Here is a 22531-nt window from a genome sequence, read left to right on the forward strand (position 1 = left end):
ACGCCATTACCTGCACCTAAAAAATGTATTTTTAGGGACAGATTATGATGTCATTTTAAAGGCGGGTGACGGCATTTCTAAGGACGGGCCCACCCCTGCAAACAACTATTTATATCTGCGAAAAGCAGGAGGAAGTAATATACCCACCCCTACAAATGGTGTTTTACCTACCCCTAAATATCATTTTTTTAGTATGCAATCGTCCATCTGCTCTTAAAAAAATTGATGTTGTAGAACTAGAAATCAGATAATTCAATATAAGCACATATCAAAAATTGTCTCCTTTTGGGTGAACTGTGTAAGGATATTAATCCTTGAATTTTTATAAAAAATATCATAATATAAGATTACATGCATTTTAAATCTTTTTTCTATAAGTACATTATATTACATCCTTCTTTAGACAATAATTTTTTAAATAAGATAAAAAGATTTCATATGCCTGTGTATGGTTCCGCGGGGAGCCACCTGCTCGCGCGCCTTCCCGTGGAGCTCAACCTCACGGCGTCGGCCAACACGATGGTCCCGTGGAGCTCCTGCGCCCGGCTATCTTGCTGCTGCCGAATGGATAAGGGTAAAGAAAAAAAAAGTATATAACGACTGAGATTTGGCTCATTTGTTGAAGTGTATCACATATGGAGAGAAAATTTTAACTCAATAGTAATATGGAGAGTGAAATTTAGTAGATTTTTGGAGTTGCTGAGATAGGAGTATAAAATAAAGAGAAAGAAATGTAAAGAAATAAGGAGCATCACGACTAACTTATTTACACCTGCTGAGTATTCGTGGTTCACCTCTATCTCTAAGTAGGGTTACAAAAATCCAAGGCTCACGAGCTATTTATATTAAATTTGCTAAAAATTCAATTCAAGCTAGGCTATATTTAGAATCGCACTAAGCTTGGACCTAATCTGGAGGTCGCGAGCTCTAGTGATCCAAGGTTGAGGTATTCGGTGAAGCTTGAGTATTTCGATTTGTGTGGCATATGCATGCTCCCTATTATCTCTATTAATTAAATTTCCAACCATCAAAACCAAGGTTTTAAATCTCCCGCTATAGCTATTTGATGCATGATACCACTATTTGAACTCATGTATAATTTAGGCGTTATAGCCTCATTTATCCCGTTATTAGCTATTTTAGAGTTCAGCCGCTAAACCTCTTAGCCCGCTATTTAGAACCATGATCAAAACTTTAAACAATATCACTATAGGCTAGAGCGTTGCATTAGCTAGCGAGCTGCTATGTTGCACAAGCTAAAATAGGTACTCTCGCCTCTAAAAGAATGCAATTCTCACTTTATGAGGAGTCAAACAATTTTAAATTTGACTAACTGCATAATAGTTATATTGCAAACTAAATGTCTTTAGATTATCATGTAACATTTTTCATTTCTAAATCAATTTTGAGACACAAATATTATTAATATTATATAAAATTTAATTAAATTTGTTTGACTTCTTGAGAAGCGAGGGTTGCAGTCTTTAACGGGCGGAATACTCTTTCTACTCTCTTTTGATAGTTCTATTTCATTGCGGTATAGTGACAATTCTTCTTGCTTATCATCTTATTAATTACAACTCTTGTTTTCGATGTTATTATATATCTATACTAATTTTTCAAGAGAAATTACTCTGCACGAAATGGAAAGACCATCTATACAATTTCCAAGATGCCAACTTAGATAAAACTATTAAAAAATAATTCGGTTTTAGAAATAGGATTATAAAAAAGATTAAATAAAGCTAGATGTCCAAATATACTTCTCTTTCTATTTATTTATCAAATTAAATTCGTCTTTTTCAGACCAATTTTAGTGTATAGTTTCATTAAGCTATTTTCAAGAATGCGAAACTCCTTTCGTATTCTATGAAATTTTTCCTTCTCTCTTCTCGTAGTGACCATATCATATCAACAAATTTGCTCATGTGGTGTATAATATTAATACTTATAATTTTTTTATAAATTTTTCACTAAAACTGACCTTACAATATTTCAGGTTCTCCAATAAAAATTAAGAATGTCTCGGGCTTAGTCTCGGGTTCGAATGCTCCAGCTTTAAGTGGCGCTCGAGGTCGGCTCATTGACAGCGCCTCCCGCTCATCTCCTTTTCCTCTGTTTCTTAAACCTTCCCCTTCTCTCGGACTCTCTCCTCTCCTGCTCTTCCTTCCCTGGCGGCGGCGACTGGGCGAGCGGCGGCGCCATTTTTCCTGTCGTCGCCCAGCCCTTCGCCGGCGACGAGCGCATCCTCCAGGTATGCCCGCCCCTTCACTTTCTTTCTGCCGTGCGAGACGGAGCACTCCAAACCCTAACAAAACTATTTGTATTCGGATCTGAATCCATTTACAATAGATTACCTACTAACTTCGATTTCGTTTGCAAGAATTATCGGGTGTACATGTGTACACCCATGTCCTATGCTGGGTCCGCCCCTGCTCCTTTATGATTAGTTGACTGGTGTTGTTTGAGCTGGACTTAATGGAGATTTTTAGGATGCCCATGCTTTGCATCTTGTGCTGCTGTGCCAACGCGTGGTCTATTGACACTGGTAATATGGTAACAACAAGAAGTGACAAAAGCTTTAGCGAGTAGTTCTTGCTATACTGTTTATATTTCATTGTTTTTTGACTGAGTTGTGTGCACTGATGCCCTTGGAACTTTTCCACCTTTTGTAATTGGATCACTTGTGTCTCAGCGTAATTAACCATTTCAGAACCTGATGTGCTCATTTCATTGTTAAGAAAATGTTCTTTAGTTGTTACTGAAAATTTAGCACAGGGGCAAATAGAAAAATACAGTGAATAGCAGAAGTTTGCAATGCCTTCTCTGTTAAATTTTGTATAGCAGTTAGCTGTAGAAACTTGTTCTTTTACTCTTAGTAGTCATTTGATCCATTCCCTTAACTATGATGACCTTGCTTTTTTTTTAATACCTTGCTCTGCTTTTGATTCACACTCTACCCCATTACTCTGTTGCATTTCTACTACAGCTTGGCAGACCAAATATTCATGTATAAGCTGTACTGTCAGTTTTATGGGTATTGATGTATCTATGTAGGCTTTCAAATTCATAGCTGTTATATAATTTGTTATATCGTGAATCAAACACCCTAATTACCTGACTTTATATTATAAAAAATTCATAGCACTCTGCTGATTTCAGTTATTGGATCCCACATTGTGAAATGCTTGCCAAAGGGAGGAAGGTAGCTGGAAGGGGTGAAGAAATGTCTGCACATTATGCGTTTGGACCACAGGAGGATGATGCGATCATTAAGCACAGGCTTCTAACTAGGACGACAACTACCAGGGGTGAACCACCACTAAAGAAGCTTCAGAAGAAGTTCATGTCCTTTGCCACTGTGATTGAGAAGGATACAGATAACATAAGCGACTGCGAGAGACTGTACAAGGCCTTCATACAGGAAATTAACACCTTTGAACTACCTCTTCTAAAAAGCAAGGTTGTTGTTGATGCAAACATTAGGGAGAAGGATAGCTTTAATGAGCTGCAGGTTGAGATTGAGCGACAGATCTTGCAAGCTCAGACTGATATTGAGGATCTTAAGAAGCAACTTGAGCAGAGCAAGATTGAGAGGCAGCACAAAGAGGAGTGTGAAGCAATCCGGAAGGTGATTTTTTTGCAGCCTCCACGGTCAGAAACTGAGAAACTCATTGCAGATCTTGAGAAGGAGATATCTGATTTGGAGGCTGAGAATGTAGCATGTGTGAGGACTTTGGAACTACGGAAGAAGCAATTTGCCCTTCTTCTACATGTGGTGAGTTTATGCTTAATGTCTTTTCTCTTTTAGGTTTTGTTTTCTCTCTGTATAATATATAGCAGACTAGTAGTGGCACATAGAAAATTAGAAATAGAACTCAATTTGTATAGTATCTCATGTATGACAATTAATAATTTATATGTGCTAATATGTTCAGTATATTTTTTTAGTGAAGTAAAAGTTAGATTATGATTATACATTGATTTCTGAGTTTTACATGAGTGATCACCTAATTCTGAATTGAACATTTGATTATCTACTTGCCTTTCTCATTGGACTGGTGTACAGTTTTTTCCCTTTGACATCATATAATTCTCATGCGGTTCTCCTGCTGGAAAGCTTCTTTTACATACTCATGTGCCTCTAGTTCAGCCTTGTGCATAGTAGATTGGTTTGGGAATATCTGTTCATGTGTTTGTACCTTCTACAGGTTGAGGAATTGCAGATCTCGATTGAAGATGAGCAAAAGAGTATAGCAGATGAGCTGAGAGCTATCGCTGAGGAGAAGATGAGCATAGAAGAAAGCGGCGGTGCTTCAGATGCCATGGCTGTAGACTGATCAAGATACGTCTTGCAATGCACAAATGCTCTGAACCGCATGGTTTGTAGGCCATATTGAAGTTGGTAGATGTCTAATGTGATGGTTTTGTACCTCCTGTAAATTGAGTTGTACGCTGTTTGTAACTGGCTCTTTGTGTTTGTGTACTGTGAAGAAAAGGCACACATTGTTGTGTAGCAAGTGTGTTGTGCACTCCATTATTTTGTGCACGGAATAATACGTAAACCATCCATAGAACTTTGATCTTGCACGGCTCCGAAGTGATAAAAGAAAGGGTGCACTTGCATATGTCTGTATATGTATAGGACTGAAGCCATTCTACATGATCTGCTATCAGACGAACCTCGACCGAAATTGGGTTTGTCATCCATACTGCACAAACTATTCTAATCACTCCTAAACTGGTTGTAGAGTATGAGCATCTCTGTTCTTTTTTATACCTAGTGAAATCGATTTAACTAAAAGATGGCATTAGAAATAAAAGGATTATATGTAACAAGCAGTGACCATGAAGAATTACACTAAATATCGTGTTGTATATATATATATATATATATGTGTGTGTATGTGCACTTTTACAATTGATAAACGAATGTTTTGATTACAACATGTCAATACACGTAAGGACGAACAAATAATGGTTACATTCTCCAGTAATACACCAGTTAATTAATTAATGAACGCACGAAGATTATGAACCTCCATGCACCAGGCACCTGACACGGAGTCGTCTCTAGCATAATAAGAGCCGTATATCTTTTTACATTAGAGTTATTATGATCAGAAATAAAGACTATTCAGTGGTTGCACCCTGGAGTCCGGATGGCCAATGCAGATGTCAGAAATGCCCATTTCCCACTAAAAAACATGCTGGAAATGCCTTTGCTCCTCTTGGAGAGTGGAACAAGCCACGCATCACTTCCCTCGCATCCGAATTCCGGCTTCATCACCTTCTCTGCCTTCTTCTTGACCAACTCTTGCTCAGTAGTCGTAGGGCCTGTTACTTCCTTTGGTGTTAAGAGGAGCGACACAATCTGCAGCAGCTCACTCACTGTTGCTGTTTCTTTGTTGCCTAAGGACCTTTGGTAAGATGACGACTTCGTCACCAGGAACTTGTCCCTGATGAGCGCCTTGAACTTGCTAAAAATGGAAACCCTGCCACTAACTTTGGTCGTAACACTAATGGGGAAATGGAACTTCTCGATCGCCTTGCTGACGTCGCTTGCTAGGGGATTCAAGTGCAAGCTGACCTTCGTCGACGGCTCAACGCGGTGGAAGAATGTCTTGGCCGCGCCGACCCTCGAGATGAAGAGCCCATGCTTGACGTCAACCTTCTCGTCGTATAGTAGGTCGAAGGATGTGTTAGGGTTGACGTCATCGAAGCCAATAGCAAAGTCGTCAGGTTGAGATTGCGAGAAGATGGGGGCAGTGTCTAGGCCTCTTGCGTCAGTGGGATCGGTCAGGTGACCGGCTTCTCCTGCAATCTAGCTCTCAGTTAGTACATGCATGAAGGTCAAGTGGCGTAGCTAAGGTTTAATTAGAGATCATCACTTAAAGTGGAGCGCATGTTGCTGTTGCACCAAAAAAAATTATATACCTGAATTGTCAGCAGTGACTGATATAGGGTATTGTGTGATGCACTCTGTTGGATTGTTTTCATCTCCTTCTACAACAATCTGCTTGCATTGATCAGAAAAAGAAGAAGAAATGTGCATGTAAATATTAGTCTCATATAACTAAAAGTAGGAATTAATCGAAGGTGAGAGGTTATGTGTACAAACATAACATAGGCAATATATATAATTCCCATGAGGTGAAGTAATTATTACCTCTCCTAGGTCATTGTTGTGCAGCCTCACTCCTCTAAGGTTCTCCACTGCTTGCTTCTTGTCTTCCATGAGCTCCTCCTCCATGTCAGCAATCTCAACCAACCGAACCGGTTCATCGACATGGACCGACTTCGAGGCGAATCCTGCAGACGTACCGATGCAGCCCATATGGTAGAAATTGTCCACCTCTTCTTTGGCCTTCGTCACCCCGAGCTCAACGAGGGAGGATAGCTCGTTGATGTAGTGGGTGCTGCTTGTGCCGGCACCTGGCCACATTTCTGCAGGGTAGCTGCTGCTGCTGCTGCCGTTGATTAGCTCCTGCGAGGCCGACGCGACGGAGAGGAACTCCTGAAGGATGTCAACCTCGTTGGGGTTGCTGCGGAGTATGCTTGTCTTTGTGTCGAGGCTGACGTCATGTGGAAAGTCCTCCACCTCCAGGGGAGGCAAGGAGAGTCTGTGCTGCAGCCTTGCACACTCCAGCGCGACATCGACCTGCGTCATATCATATATATGATATGCAGGCCAGTAGCTAGTTAGCACTAAATATAATTAAGCGTTCTTTTCCTTCCTGTGTTACTGCGCTGAAATAATTACTAGCAGTTTTGCTACTATACTTTGCATACCTTGGATGGGAGGCATGAGAAGCTGGAAGAAGCTGGATTCATGAAGAAAGGATTGGTGGCGTTAAAGGCGTCTTCACTCAGGAACTGCATCCATTTGCCATCCTCGTGACCAGCGCTCATCTGCATCCCGAACCCACCATGCATCGAGTCCATTGGCGCCTCTGTCGGAAATGAGAAGCTGCTGCTCTCCAAGTCGTCACCTCTAACATCACTGGACAAGTCCAGAGTCGGGGAGCGGTCGACACTGCTTGCCATCCACTGAGGTTGCTCAATGGGGTGGTGCACGGCGCCATAATGCTCTATGATCTTTGGCCCAGGTGCTGTCTTCTTGAACACTCGGCATAATGCGTACGCATCCTGTGAACAGAAATGCAAATGGCACATATATATGTCAGAGTCAGACAAGCCTAATATAAACTATACCAGTCGTCCAGTAGTGGGGTGTACTACTGGTGTTTCGTACTAGAAGGTCTAGGGTTTCAGGAAAATAAAGAGTCGAAAACACATAGAGAACCCCAAAATTACAGTACTTAAAATATAATTGATTTATGCATAGGTAGTAATGTAGCACCTGTAAGCCAGTATCAGTCTCGCATTCCCTCTCGTCGAGGCGGTACTCGTGCATGACCCAGTCAGTGCGAGAACCATGTGGAGCTCGGCCACGATAGTACACCAAGGTCTTCTTCATTCCAACTGGACGCCTATGCGAGTTCACTTTTCTGTCCTTCCCAGTTGCCTTCCAGTATCCAGATTTTGTTGCACGGTTTGTCCTTGACCCGTTTGGGTACTTGCGGTCTCGGGGGCTGAAGAAGTACCATTCAAGGTCTTTGCTTGGAAGGAAGGATTTTTCTGAACATATAGTTAAAAATGATGTCAGACATAAAAACATACAGCATGCATGAATGCTACCATTTTATCTGTATAAATATGCGATAATCATCATTAGAACAAACTGCAGAACTCAAAGATTAAACACGATAGACGTCTACCATAGTTGAAAACAGAATTAGGCCAAGGTCACTTTCATAACTTGGAGGCTGTGCACTTTTTTCCCTATCTTCTTGACTTATGTCCATATCTCAAGTCCCTTTCCTAATTTCTTGCTTTATTTTGCCACTCAAAGAAGATAAAAGAATCATCTTTACTTCTCTTTTCATCAATGTTTTACTGCACTCATTTCATACAATGCTACGGGTAATTTTTAGTACGTGAATGACAAGCTTGAAAGCCAACAAGTGGATAAAGAGAATATATCTTTTCTTCAAATCTATGTGTGATTGTGACATGGACCAAAATATATAAGCTTTAGCTTTGTTGTTACTGGGATAAAGGATTTCTTTTCCTTTTATTTCAAGCAGCTCAATGCATGGACATAGATATATATCTACGTGGTCACCTTTACACTTGGCAAAATTTTGCTATGCTGTATGGTTCTTTCAACCAAAAAGAGCAAGATCTATCTATACCCCCCCCCCCTTCGGTGCAAATAAAACGTTTGGAACTAAGACATAAACAGTCAAATATGCTTAATCAAATATAAACTGGAATGCTAAAAACACTGAAAACGTAAAGGCAACACATATATTAGACTGCATTTTGCAAGAGCTAGTGATGCATGTCAAGTATAATAGTATAGGTCGGTGAAGTGTCCGCCAAGAAGGGAACATGAGGTTATTCTTTCCTCAAGAGCAAGGATTGCTGTTTCTTGGGAGAGTGTAATAGTATAAGAATTGAATAAGATTGCTTAGAGTCTGCACACTACGGCATCCAGGAGACCAGGACAAGCAGGGTGAGAGATATTTATGTTCTTTCCGTGTTGGTAAAAAAGGGCGTAGTATGTTACAAACTTACAATCCTATCCCATGCAAATACAGTAATTCGTAATAGAATCACAACCTTGCAGTTGAGGCAATCGAAGGTGTTTAACAACTACTCGGAATGCTTAAGTTTATTCAACATAGCAAGCAAATTAAACCATGGAGAGAACTACATATATAGTGCTAATATAACTTCGTTCATCAAGAGTCAATACTGAACAAAGATCAATTGAACATATATGCATATATATACCTGGCAAATCCCAGGGCTCGCACTTGTAAAGATCAACCTCCGGAATGATTTCAAGCTCTATCTGTTTCCCGTTGATCTTCCTCTTAAGGTAGTAGATGATGAGTTCCTCATCAGTGGGGTGGAACCTGAAACCTGGAGGCAAACTGACGGGCGCCATTGCTCCCTCTGCTCTTCCTCTCAAAACTCTCACAGCAAAAGTGTGCTTATTAGAGCTTGGCAGGCGGCTGGCAGCAAGGCTATCCGAAGCAAAAAATGTGGACAGCCACACCAAGCCTGCACAACGAGCTCTATATGAATGAATGATCAGCTACCATTAATGTACAAAACCTGAAACATGAAATAGCAGAAAGATGTAAGTTGCAGAAAATTAACCAAGATTATCTACGCATATGTAAACTAAGAGGTGTAGTAGAGAGGATCGCAGGAGAAAGAGGAGACCTTGGCTAATGGCAAATGCATGAGCAGGAAGGAGGGAGGGAAACGGGGAGAGGAGGGACTGTGGCTTTATAGCAAAGTTGAGAGATTATTTTATGCTGGGATTCTTGTCATCTTTCACATGAAGCTATATACGTACCTCTCTCTCTCTCTCTCTCTCTCTCTCTCTCTCTCTCTTAAACTTTGGCTTTTGCTTTTCTGTTGTGTCCTGTGTCAGTTGGCTTTATATCGGTGAATAGAAATATCTATCCCAATCTTCTCTTCTTGTCTTTGGCAGCCAAAGCGAGCTGTTGTAGCTGCAGGATTGTGTAGGGTTGCTATTGGCTGCTTTGTGGGCCACCAGAGCGATGCCTAGTCAGCTCCCGTTGGAAAGGGTGAGGGGCCCAAGGTTGGTACTCGATTCCCACACTTTTTTTCCCGCGACTTCCCTTTGACGGTTTACGTCAGTCACGTTCACACACGCGGCCCCATGAAGATTTGCCGGGGACCCTGCCTGCCTCGATGCCTGTGCCTGCATGATTAGCAGCTAATACATGTACTAGACTACCAATACTTTGCCAGGAACGATTAACTGTCTCAACTGAGTGGCAACTGCGGCCTAAAGTTTACCTGTTCTGCTTCTGCTCTCGCCTCTCTCGGCGTTCCAGAAATCCAGAGTGAATATGTCTACTGCATGATGTTTACATCATGATACTTGCAAGTCAAGCTAGCTACGACAGCTGAATCGTTCATAAAAGGCACTGACTGGATTAGCTGGTTCACCAGTACTGAAATCTACCTTTCAGAAAACCACTCCTGATGAGTAGAAATAGGTAGTCCACCCGTGAAATAAATCTACTTTCCAGAGAAGTAGCTAGTTCAAGGATGTTGCTCACCATGCTGAGATTTCACCTGTTGCCAACAAACACAAAGATCAATATGGCAACTGTAGTTGCTCATCAGCTGTAGCAAAAGTTACCATGAGACGAAAGGTTTAGACGACGACTGTTGTTCACCTAACGTACGTAATGCATACCGGTACTAGTTTGACATGCACGCAGTGATTGTGTTTGCTATCTCGATCGATTTCTATGACTGAAACCAGCGCCGCCAAGAACGAACCCAGCAGGATCCTAGAAAAGACTGTGCTCAGAGTTCACACTGGAAGGACTGAAAAGACTTCTGTTGGAGCTAGCGGCAACAATTACTATACTGTCAAAGGACCCACTAATACCCGCAAGACTTCATTCACATCTGACCAACAATGATCCCATTTCACTGAATTTGGGGGGTAAAATATCATTACCCACAAATTAAACCACCGCCCTTTCAGAAGTCGGCAGGAACCTAAGACTAATAAGAGCCATTTTCTCCAAAAGAGCAGAAAGGAAAAAAGGTCCAAATCAGAACCTGTGAGCTGAATAAGACAGCTGCTGGTTGTGTTGTGTTGTCCAGTAGATAGCCGGCCGATTTCATTGGTCGATGATCCAGTTTCACCTCCAGAAGCCCATTCTCATCAGCATCCAATGAGCCAGCCAATGATGCAGCAGTCAGCAGCTAACGTAAAGGAAAAGGTGGTTATCCACCGAAGGTACTGCGATGCCCCGACTTTGGACACGTTCCCCTGCTAGGCCTACATGGCAAGTGCAAGGGCTGGGTCCCGGGAGCTTTCGAGGCCCCCAACTTGCGGCTGCTGATGCATAGCTTGTGGGCCACTTTTCCTTTTTATCAATCCATCCGTCCCAGCTTTAGGTTCCTTTCCCCTTTTCGAGTTTATGCTTCTCCTCACCGCACACAGCGGGTATCTCTAAAACCATCCAATCTTAAGCTCTGCCTCCGACCACCACCAGCCTATCATACAAACCAGGAATACCCATATATAGTGCTGTGCGTATGTGAGATATATATAGTTCTTTTCTCAGTACAGAAAGAAAGTGGCATGTAATTAAATTGTAATTCTAACCAGATTACTTAGGACAACCAAATAAAATTAACCAGAACAATTAATACAAACTACTAGATTCGGATGAAAAGGCACTCGATTTTGTATTATCGTGTCAGGCAGAAAACTACTACTACTACATGCATGTTATCTATCTGCTAAGTTTCTGTTAACCATGCTTATGATTTGTGGCCCTTGTAAAAGCTGATGAAAGAATATGGTGTGCAATATAATAGATATGGTGAAACAATTCGGTCGATCCGACAGCCTAGAGTGAGCAGGAAGAGCACACATGACGCAATCAGTTTAAAATTTAAAAGCGCTGTGTCTTAACTAGCAATGATGAAAATAATAAAATGTAAAGTACGATTAGCCAGCTCGGTTCATAAGGAGACCCAGATCTCCACACCTTCACATGTGCTTTTTAAGGAATACAGGCACAAGAAAGGGAGAATTTAGCCCACCTGGACCCAGCAGATCAGCTCATGTATCTTCCCAATGATGCCAGAGACAAAAAATGCCTACTGATCAACTAATGATTAAGGTCTAATCAGCATGAGTTCATTCAATGTGGATTGTCATTCTCACCCAAAAAAAGTGTCATCTTCTTCGTTTATTTTTAACAAAATCATTACTTTGCTTTTATGTTTTGAAAGCATTGAAATTTAGAAAAATGGAAATAATTAAGCAAAATTTTATCTCTTTCCTGGAGGTTCCAGAGTTCAGGCTAACAATTGTTCGACTGTACTAGTTTTGATAATAGATGAATGAGAAGCAATATACTAATTGTGCTAAGGAATAATTCTTAGAACGTTGAAGGTGGTGTGGGATCAGACCTTGAGTGCCCACATTGTCATCCATCAAGAGATGGGTGGCCTCAGCAACCGGCAAGCAAAGTACTTCAACCTGGATACAAAAATAATTACAATCAAGATATGCTGAGATATATTCCACTCAAAAGCATTTCAGGAAAGTTATTTAATCACAAAGGTTGCAGAGCTGAATGCAGTGTCGGTTCTGATTATCAGAGAAGAGGAATCAAAAGAAAAGAAACAGCAACAGTGTGTAGCCGAAAGGATAGGCCACCCCTAGCCTACCACTTTTGAAAGCCCAAAAGTAGGCCATTGTTCAAGTATCTTGGCTTCCACAGGAATCTGATAGTACCCAAACAGAGAAAGAGATCTGAATACCTTGCACCAAATGGTGAAGCAATACGATACAGATAATATAACTAGGGAACAAACTTTACCAGCTTCCCATGTAGATAGTTCATGGTGTTCTACTGGGAATGCATAAAGTTCCAATTTATCCTGTAGCAGTCCCAAACTGCAAATCCGGTTCCCACCAGTACCATTTTTCTTGACTATGAAGATTAACAACTGCAGGACAAGATGTGCCCTGTAAAGTAAAGCAGTTTCAGCAACTTGCACACAATTTATCTATGTCAAGTTCAGTCACTACGTGAATCATTCAATAGTTCACTTCTCTCTGATTGGGTTGTTAAGTCATCACAATAACATATCCATAGAAATATTTCAGTATGTCTGCATGACGGTGCTATCTGAGGGAAGCAAGAATTGGTTAAGCATTTACTAAGACAAAAAGATTACCATTCCATATAATCATAATCCATTGCTTCAAGGTAAGCTTAGCAAATTGTCTTTAAACAGTAACAACAAACGAAAGGATCTATTGTCTGGTCATCAAACTAGAAGTGATATTAGACATTACTGAAGTTTTTTTTTAGAAAAAACTTAATGGATGACACTTCAAATCCCTAGTGGTAAAGTCCTGGATACATAATAAAGGATAGTCAAAATTTTAAAGCAGACCTACTATCAAAGTAGCCTAAGGATAAGCGAATTACTAAGTTCAGACTCAGACCTCTATATTGGCTCTTTTACTCTTTATACTGTCTCTAGGTACATAATACTCCCTCCGTTCCAATATGTAGCTCGTTTTGGCTTTTCTAGTTTTATAGTATTTGCTATGCACCTAGACATAACATATGTCTAGGTGCATAGCAAAAGCTATAGAAATACCAAAACGACCTAGAGTTTGGAACGGAGAAGTACTTATCATACTAGTGTCTTGGAACAAGTTACGACCTTAGCAGCGTAATGTGCTGGGTGTAGGGCGACATCAGCTGTAAATATTTTGGTCAACTTAGTTCTGATAAATGTTCACCTACCAGTAAGCATACGTCTTATAGTCACAAGTCATTATGATTATGTTTGCCTTATTATGTTACAACCACCAGCTGCTAAGTACGTACACTTCATCTTCAGCTGAGCAAGCTAGCCACTGCAACGGTTAGAAGGTAGAACAAATAGGAGGGGAAAGACAAACTTGCTCCGTCAATATTCTCATAGCATATCCTCGTTAAAGAAAAAGAATTACTTGAGCGAGCAAATAACTTCTTGGAAGACGCATGCCTGCAGAGCTTGTAGCAGAAGAACACAACGATGAGAAAAACATGACAAAATGCAATCATCATCAGGGGGGAAAAAGCAAATTATGAAACAGAGGTCAACATCAAACCAAAAGAGAATTCTATCTTTATTCATTGGATTCCGCAAGCAGATTTCTTATATACGACGAGGGAACTTGCACATGTTTAACATGCTAACTTTTCTCATGACAAATCGACAAAGCAAGAAATCTTGTTAGCTTCTGATAGCCTCCAACAACCACTATCTAGCTGATTATTAGCAACAGGTAGTGCCATAACAGTGTTTAAGTGCTAGCCTTCTCTTACTGTATTTTACAGTTCAAGGCAATACAAAGAACTCTATTGATTTCCCTTGATTTTACGATGGATGGACAATGTACGTGAAACAATAGTATTAGATTACTAGATTAAACTTCCCAATCAGATAACAACTTCTAGTCAGAACACATTGCCTATTTACATGGTCGGTTCCTCTTGACAGAAGCAACATCAAGATACCAGAACGTAGTATCCAGCTCCATGAAAAGGAAACGAAGATGATAAGACATAAAAAGAAGCTGTCATTTTCAGTTGTGCTACACAACTGAACGGCTACACAACTCTGTTTGCTTGTCTGTGGCTAGTGGCTGGTGCTGATTTGGTATGAGAGAAAAACACGGTTAACTGGTTGGCTGACAAGCCAAGCGAACAGAGTGATTGCAGCATTAGTGCAGAATTCTGAAGTACAGTGGCTTTCAAATATTTGCTCCCACATGGATGCGACATGTGGAATATAAGGTAACAATGAAAGTGGACAGTCATAATCCAGTGAGAAAAGTTCATTTAGGAATGGCCCATGCATTTCACTCAGACACATGCATCGCTAGCTTAAGACCCTCATGTAAAAAACAATGCCAACAAGAAAGCATTATATTTGAAACATATAATTAAGACATACTGATTTGTAAAGTAACCAGGACTTAATTGTTTAATACTGCAGAAATTTACATCAGATACCTCATACCTGCAGCAGATATTTTTACATATATTGGTCAAGAGTTCCTTGTCCTAGCAGCAGAAAAAGTTCAACCAAAGAACATTGCTTTAACTGTCCCAAGTATATTCTGCTAAAATTCTTATACTGCACAGAAAAGAGAAATAAGGTAAGCAAACCCAAGGGATTATCAAATTACTCTCTGTGCACATATTTATTGCACAATATTTGCAACAAATGCCTCCAAACACAACAGCGCAAGAAAATAACAAGCTCCTGGTAAATTTAGAAGTGCATCAGCTGGTCACATTTGATTACTAGAAAAAGGAACAAAAGCTTGAGCTTATGCCAAGAAGGGAATATACAATTGCAGCATCCTCACAATTAACTCTGAACAGGGTATGCATACCTTCAGAAAGGAGTGAATTTCACTTCACATACAAAAAATGATTTTAGCGAGAGTGTCCACTTTTACATGTCGCTGGTTACACATTTATGGAATAACTAAGCCACTAAAATTACCATTTCACGACTTTTTCATGATCTTACAAGTTTTCAACTTCAGAGCACTGTAGAAGTGTAGGTAAAGCACAAGTATAAGCAACCACAGACTCTTAACACGCTTCATCTGACAAGATCTCAAAACCTGCTAGGTTCTTCCTAAGCTCAACTAAAACTAAGAGTTACGCATACGAAGTGAAAGAGAGGTAGGCCAGGAATCGACAATGTATTGATAGCATACTGTTAGAGAGACATGTATAGGCTGGCCCACGGGCCTCTAGCTTAGCCGGCCTGCTGGCCATTGGGGCTGGGCGCCCCACCTGTATCCAGGTGCGCCCCCCCCCCAGGATATGTGTTGGTTAGGATAGGCAAGGATCCCCCTGATTGGGGTGTTACCATACGTGGCGGCATCCTTGCCTATATGTATCTGTACTGTGCTCCGCACCCTAATCAATCTATCATTCATCCGGCTATACTCGCTTACATGGTATCAAGAGTCCGGGTTTCCCCCGCGATTCTCCTCCTTCCGCTGCCCTAGCCGCGCGCCACCTTGGCTGCGCCAAGGCGGCTGAGGCTGCCGCCGCCGCTCGCATTCGCGAAGCCCTAGCCCTAGCGGCTGAGGAACGCGCCGCCGCCGACGACAGCGATCAGGAGCCCGACGCCGCGCCTGACGTCGACACCGATGCTGCCTCCGGTCGCCCTCCGGCAGAAGACGTTCGCGCCGCCATGCTCCTCCACGAGGCTGCCGCCGTTCTGAACCTCCACGCCCAAGCCGCCGGAGTTCAGAACATCCGCAGCCTCATCCCTGTTGTCCTCGACGAGACCTCCGGCCCGTACACTCGATGGCGCGAGCAATTCCTACTCGCTGTCGGCCGCTTCGCCCTCCAGGACCACGTCTTCCTCGACGCTCCGCCCCCCTCTTCCCCAAACTGGGAGCGGATGGATTGCGTCGTTCGCTCCTGGCTTCACAGCACCATCTCCGCCGATCTCGCCGAGGCTGTGATGGGGCGCGACGGCTCTGCTCTGGTGGCCTGGCTCGCCATCGAGGCGCAATTTCTCGGCAATCGAGAAACCCGCGCCTTGCACCTCGACGCCCAGTTCCGCCACTTCTGCCAAGGTGATTTGTCTATCACCGATTACTGTAGGAAGTTCAAGTTCAGCACTTCTTGGTGAACCCGTCACGGATCGTACCTTGGTGCTGAACGTGATTCGCGGCCTCAACAAGAACTTCACCGACATCGGCCGCCATCTCCGTCGCGGACGCCCCTTCCCGACGTTCCTCGACGTCCGCAACGACCTCCTGCTTGAGGAGATCACCGCCGCCCAGAGGAACTCCGCTGCACCCACCGCCCTCCTGGCCGCGGGCGCTGGCGGCGCGGCATCCGGCTCCTCTGCCCCGCCGCAGCAGCCCCCTTCCAAGGCCGGGGGCGGCTCCGGCGGCGGCCGGAACCGGCGGAGCAAGCGCGCGGGCCGCTCCGACTCCAAGCACAGCGTACCAGGCGGCGGCAACTGCAGCGCTTCCTCCTCCGCTGGACAGGCCGCGGGCGGTGCGACGGTCCAAGGCCTCCACTCCCCCAGGCCGCCGCCCGGCCCGCTCCGCAGCAGGACCTGCTGGCCCAACAGCAGGGGGCGCCTCCTCCTGCGCCGGCCCCCTTCGTCGCTCCTGCGCAACCGCCTGCGCCGTGGGCCGCCGCCGGCCCAGGAGTCTTCAGCCCGGTTCCTCAGTGGGGCGCGCCCATCCCGTGGGCTGGGCTCCCTGGCATCTACAACGCCACCGGTCAGCCGTCTTGGGACCAACAGTCCCTCGCATCTACCTTCAGCACCATGACGCTGAATCAGCCGCAGCAGACTGAGTGGTACTTCGATTCAGGTGCCACCTCCCACATGGTTTCTGATTCTCGCTCTCTTTCACATATTTTTCCCCAGCGGTACCCTTTTCCCTCAGCTATTGTTGTCGGTGATGGATCTTTACTCCCCGTCACCTCTACTGGCTCAGCACACCTGTCAGGACCCTGCATCTTAATAATGTTCTTGTCTCTCCAAAACTTATTAATAATCTTATATCTGTGCGCCAGTTCACTTCTGATAACAACTGCTCTTTGGAATTTGACCCCTCTGGTTGTTCTGTGAAGGATCTCGGGACTCGGAACGTGATCGACAAGTGCAATAGCTCAGGACCATTGTACCCGCTTCACCTCCCTGCTGCCGCCACTGCCCTAGCTGTCGGCTCCACCTCCGCTTTATGGCATCGCCGTCTGGGTCATCCTGGTCAGGAGTCCCTCGCCAAATTAGCTTCTATGCTTCCGTCATGTAATAAAGATGTTAGTTCATCCCCATGTCATGCGTGTCAACTCGGCCGCCACACCCGTCTTCCGTTTTGGGTGTCGTCGTCCCGAGCCCAAAACAAGTTTGATCTTATTCATTGTGACTTGTGGACCTCTCCCATCGTTAGTGTCTCAGGTTATAAATATTATTTGGTCATTCTTGATGATTGCTCCCATTACTTGTGGATGTTTCCTCTTCGTCTCAAGTCCGACATGTATGCCACCTTGACTAACTTCTTTTCCTATGTGACCACACAGTTCGGCGCCACCGTCAAAGCTGTCCAGTGCGACAACGGGCACGAGTTCGATAACTCCAGCGCCCGAACCTTCTTCCTCACCCATGGCACACACCTGCGCATGTCATGCCCCTACACCTCGCCTCAGAACGGGCGCGTAGAGCGGATCATTCGTTCAGTCAACGATATCCTCCGCTCGCTCCTCTTCCAGGCGAGTCTGCCACCCTCCTACTGGGTTGAGGCCTTGTCCACTGCCACCTACCTCCGGAACCTCCTCCCCACCAAGACACTAGCCATGTCGACGCCTCACATGGCCCTGTATGGATCGCCACCATCCTATAGCAACCTCCGCGTCTTCGGTTGCCTATGCTATCCTAACATAACCACCACGGCAAGCCATAAGTTAGCACCCCGCTCTCTTCCGTGCGTCTTCCTTGGCTACTCGGCTCATCATAAAGGGTACCGCTGCCTTGACACCTCGTCCAACTGTGTCATCATATCCCGGCACGTTGTGTTTGACGAGTCCACATTCCCCTTTTCTGAGCTTTCACCACACCCCACCCCATAAGCATATGATTTTCTGGAGGATGCTACTGACTTTGTGCCAGCCCCTATAGGACCGTCACAAAACCCTCTATCTGCAGGTTCTCCCATGGCGTCTCCCGCAGGACCAGTGCCCACATCGGCCACTGGTGCGCCCTCTCCCGCACTGCCATGTGCGGTACCCGGAGCATCGCCCCCCGCGCTACCATGCGCGGCCCCCGGAGCATCGACCCCCGCGCTGCCACGCGCGGCCCCTGGAGCGTCGACCCCCGCGCTACCACGCGCGGCCCCGACGGTCCCGCCAGGGTTCGCCCCTCGCAGTCCAGTCACCCCGGCCGCGGCACCAGCGGGACCTGCCGACTCTCCTCCTCGACGGATGGTGCAGCCTCTTCCACCGGTGCAGCCCTTCGACCGTGTGTACACACGGCGCGGCGCACCTGCTCCGTCACCGCCACCCAGCACCGATGCGCAGCCCCTGCCCTAGGGCGCTGTTCCGGTGCCCCCCGTCGTCAACCAGCATCGCATGGTTACCCGTGCGAAGCTCGGCTTCCGGCAGCCCACGCTCTTCACCGTGGCTCCTCTGTCTCCGGTTCCGAAGACCTACCGTAGTGCCCTTGCCGATCCAAATTGGCGGGCGGCTATGGAGGAAGAACATGATGCTCTCCTGAAGAACCACACGTGGGATTTGGTCCCTCGACCGCCGCGCACCAATCTGGTCACCGGCAAGTGGATCTTCAAGCACAAGCTCAACGCTGATGGTTCTTTGGAGCGGTACAAGGCTCGCTGGGTTCTTCGCGGGTTCACTCAGCGCCTAGGTGTGGACTTCGATGAGACATTCAGTCCTGTGGTCAAGCCAGCGACCGTCCGCAAAGTTCTGTCCTTGGCGCTCTCTCGCCGGTGGCCCATTCACCAGCTGGACGTCAAGAATGCCTTCCTCCATGGCACGCTCTCTGAGACAGTCTACTGTGCACAGCCTGCTGGTTTTGAGGACACTGCTCATCCTGACTATGTCTGTCGGCTCAACAGATCGCTCTATGGATTGAAGCAGGCTCCTCGTGCTTGGTACAGTCGCTTCGCAGCCTATCTGCTCAGCCTGGGATTCGTCGAGGCCAAGTAAGACACCTCTCTGTTTGTCTACCGCCACGGCACTGACACTATATATCTGCTCCTCTACGTGGATGACATTGTCCTCACTGCCTCTTCATCAGCTCTTCTCCAACAGACTATTCAGGCCTTACAACAGGAGTTCAGCATGAAGGATCTTGGTGAGCTGCACCACTTTCTGGGGATGCATGTCAGGCGCTGTGGCACAGGACTTCTCCTATCTCAGCGACAGTACATGCTGGATATCTTGGAGCGCGCTGGCATGACCGAGTGCAAGTCGTGCTCTACTCCCGTGGACACCAACCCCAAGTTGACGGCTGATGGCCCACCGGTTCAGGACGCTTCTGAGTTCCGGAGTATTGTAGGTGCCTTGCAGTACCTCACTTTCACCAGACCGGATATCGCTTACGCTATTCCGCAGGTTTGCTTGCCTATGCACGATCCGCGCGAGCCTCACCTTGCTGCATTGAAGCGTATCCTGCGCTACATCAGAGGCACACTTCACCTGGGCCTTCTCCTCCGACCGTCTTCACAGAGCGAGCTGACTGTGTACTCCGATGCCGACTGGGCAGGTTGTCCGGATACTCGCAAATCCACATCGGGTTATGCAGTGTTTCTCGGGGACAACCTGGTCTCCTGGTCGTCGAAGCGGCAAAACACAGTGTCCAGATCCAGTGCTGAAGTTGAGTACCGCGCTGTGGCAAATGGTGTTGCCGAAGCCACATGGCTGCGCCAGCTTCTCCTTGAGCTCCATGCGCCTCCCCAGCGCGATTCGTTGGTCTATTGCGACAACATCAGCGCGGTCTACATGTCCAGCAACCCGTCCAGCATCAGCGCACCAAGCACATTGAGATTGATCTTCACTTCGTGCGGGAGCGTGTTGCTGTTGGTGATGTCCGCGTCATGCATGTTCCCACATCATCCCAGTACGCCGACATCTTCACCAAGGGACTTCCGTCTTCGGTGTTTACGGAGTTCAGGTCCAGTCTGAACGTCCACGCTACCGACGATCAGACTGCAGGGGCGTGTTAGAGAGACATGTATAGGCTGGCCCACGGGCCTCTAGCTTAGCTGGCCTGCTGGCCATTGGGGCTGGGCGCCCACCTGTGTCCAGGTGCGCCCCCCCCGGATATGTGTTGGTTAGGATAGGCAAGGATCCCCCTGTTTGGGGTGTTACCATACATGGCGGCATCCTTGCCTATATGTATCTGTACTGTGCTCCGCACCCTAATCAATCTATCATTCATCCGGCCATACTCACTTACACATACCTTATATATAGGCCCTATGGATAGGCTTATGGAAACAATGCCAATCAAGAGAATACCTTGCCTAATAGACTTGACCTAAGCCTATTCCTAGGGCCGGCGCAGGCTGGTGCGGCCAGGCGCCCATGGCCCATGGGCCAGCCCAAGCACAACCACAAGGGTTAATACAATCTTCTAACACGAAGCTTGGTCAACGGTGACCAAATTGGGAAAACATCAGTAGTAATGAGAGTTTTGACACCTAAATAGGAACGCCGGTCATAGGCATAACTACTTCACTGAAACTATTTTTAGTCCTAATGTTCAGATGTTATCCGGCCAGCGATAGGTACAAGATTGACAAAGATAAATATTTAGTAGAACAGCCAAAGAAGATCGAACTATAGCATCACCATAACACTAATGATTCAGCAAACCTGTCTATAACCGGACAGAAAATCAGGCTTGCTATTTGCTTCCCTTGCTCTATATTTCCCATCCAAGTGTCAGAGCGGACTCAAGATATTCTCATTTCGCCAAAACGAAACAACATCGTGCTGCCTATTATTTGCTCGTAACAAAAAAATGCCAGTGTCAAAATAACCTCAATAGTATTTGGTATTCCGGCCCTGTTTAGTTCGTTTTACATGTAAACTCAAAAAAATTTTGCGTGGGAATCTTGCCAATTTGAAGTACTAAATGAAGTCTATTTACAAAACTTTTTGCATAGATGGGTTGTAAATCGCGAGACGAATCTAATGATGCTAATTAATCCATGATTAATCAATAATTAGCGGATGGTTACTGTAGCATCACTATTGCAAATCATGGATTAAGTATGCTCATTATATTCGTCTCACGATTTACAGCCCAACCATGCAAAAAGTTTTGTAAATAGACTTCATTTAGTACTTCAAATTAGCAAGATTCTTTTGCACTTTTTTGCGTTTACGGCTTTTTTGCGTTTACGGGGTGGGAACTAAACAGGGCCTCCATACTTTGAGATTTCAGATCAAACATCACATCAGTTAAACCTTGCACTGTTAAATCGACTGGATGAAACGAAGGGTGATCGGTGGAACAAGCATACCTGTGCGTATGCGAACCATCAAACGGTCTGATCAGCAATAATAGTGGGCTGCTTTAGTACGTTCGCGTTGAACGTATTGTTCCACAATAATCTAACCCAAAACGAAGCATAGGGCAGCCGGCGGCGTCCCGTGGCTGCAGAACTGGTGATTTTGGTGCACGTACTGGATGCTGGAACCGAGGTCCTCGGTTCCGCAGCGGGATGAAGTGGGGTTGCTCTCGGAGGCTACGCGCCAGGTGGTCTGAAGAAGCGGGCGCAACGTGAAGCAAGCGGATCGAACAATTCGCGTGGAATGGCGCTGCGGAGAGGAAGCCAATGCGATGCGGTTCGGCGCCAACCGCCAATCCCCCATTGGCAGGAAGAAGACCGCCCGCGCCCCTCCGCCGACGCGCCTCAGATATTCCGAGGAATTCCAAGTCCGCGGGGAGGCAGCTGTGATCGCCGGGACACCACACACTCCTCGTGAATGCGGCCGTCGCCGCCAACGGAGGGGACACTGGAATGGAATGGAATGGAAGGGCTGCGCCTTGAGACTTTGGAGTTGGGCTTCCGGCCCATCTTCACAAAAGGCACCGAGCTGACCTGGCATGGCTTACGAAATCTTTCAATTCCCGCCCTCCATTAACCCGGACCCGAGGCGCCTGTTTCGAATTTCGAACTGAAATGAATAAAAAAAGGCGCCGAAAATTGCGAAATTCAAACCAGATTCACCAATTGCGAAATTTAGGGAAGGGGAATTCACGGGAGACTTGCGAGAAGGACGAACCTAATGCAAATCAAAAGAGCAACAATGCCCCGGGTATGAACACTTGCCCAGAGCTCCATCGAGTAGCATAAACAGAC

General features: G+C 45.5%; 2 protein-coding genes across 14 annotated transcripts; one reads left to right on the top strand and one right to left on the bottom strand.

Annotated features, from left to right (window-relative positions):
• The first annotated feature begins 2075 nt into the window (after positions 1-2075).
• Positions 2076-4628, top strand: LOC120692101 (THO complex subunit 7B-like). The gene is made up of 3 exons (XM_039975330.1): positions 2076-2254; positions 3163-3778; positions 4212-4628. Exons 2-3 carry the CDS (start codon positions 3185-3187, stop codon positions 4338-4340), a joined length of 723 nt encoding a protein of 240 aa, XP_039831264.1. The 5' UTR covers positions 2076-2254; positions 3163-3184; the 3' UTR covers positions 4341-4628.
• A 266-nt stretch (positions 4629-4894) lies between these two features.
• Positions 4895-22531, bottom strand: LOC120692096 (NAC domain-containing protein 86-like). Of its 13 annotated transcripts, none has more exons than XM_039975314.1 (15): positions 22455-22531; positions 21689-22346; positions 14674-14790; positions 13619-13653; positions 13410-13506; positions 12468-12616; positions 12055-12372; positions 9907-10188; positions 9301-9808; positions 8863-9189; positions 7364-7641; positions 6793-7149; positions 6170-6661; positions 5938-6016; positions 4895-5817 (listed from the first exon to the last, which is right to left on the bottom strand). In XM_039975314.1, exons 10-15 carry the CDS (start codon positions 9017-9019, stop codon positions 5138-5140), a joined length of 2043 nt encoding a protein of 680 aa, XP_039831248.1. In that variant the 5' UTR covers positions 9020-9189; positions 9301-9808; positions 9907-10188; positions 12055-12372; positions 12468-12616; positions 13410-13506; positions 13619-13653; positions 14674-14790; positions 21689-22346; positions 22455-22531; the 3' UTR covers positions 4895-5137. The 13 variants fall into 13 exon arrangements, with proteins under 13 accessions (XP_039831248.1, XP_039831246.1, XP_039831247.1 ...); XM_039975312.1 differs by having other exon boundaries at positions 13410-13515; XM_039975313.1 differs by having other exon boundaries at positions 13619-13661.

Source organism: Panicum virgatum, chromosome 9N, assembly GCF_016808335.1.
Source record: "Panicum virgatum strain AP13 chromosome 9N, P.virgatum_v5, whole genome shotgun sequence".
NCBI classification, from domain to species: Eukaryota; Viridiplantae; Streptophyta; class Magnoliopsida; order Poales; family Poaceae; genus Panicum; species Panicum virgatum.

Excerpts from the sequence above, each read along its gene's own strand:
- LOC120692096 (XM_039975319.1), bottom strand. The coding sequence starts at position 9,019 with ATGGCGCCCGTCAGTTTGCCTCCAGGTTTCAGGTTCCACCCCACTGAT. Across the intron at positions 7,642-8,862 it reads CGAGCCCTGGGATTTGCCAG|AAAAATCCTTCCTTCCAAGC; the intron begins GTATATATATGC and ends CTATATGTTCAG. Across the intron at positions 6,662-6,792 it reads TCTCATGCCTCCCATCCAAG|GTCGATGTCGCGCTGGAGTG; the intron begins GTATGCAAAGTA and ends GATATGACGCAG.
- LOC120692101 (XM_039975330.1), top strand. The coding sequence starts at position 3,185 with ATGCTTGCCAAAGGGAGGAAGGTAGCTGGAAGGGGTGAAGAAATGTCT. Across the intron at positions 3,779-4,211 it reads TTGCCCTTCTTCTACATGTG|GTTGAGGAATTGCAGATCTC; the intron begins GTGAGTTTATGC and ends TACCTTCTACAG.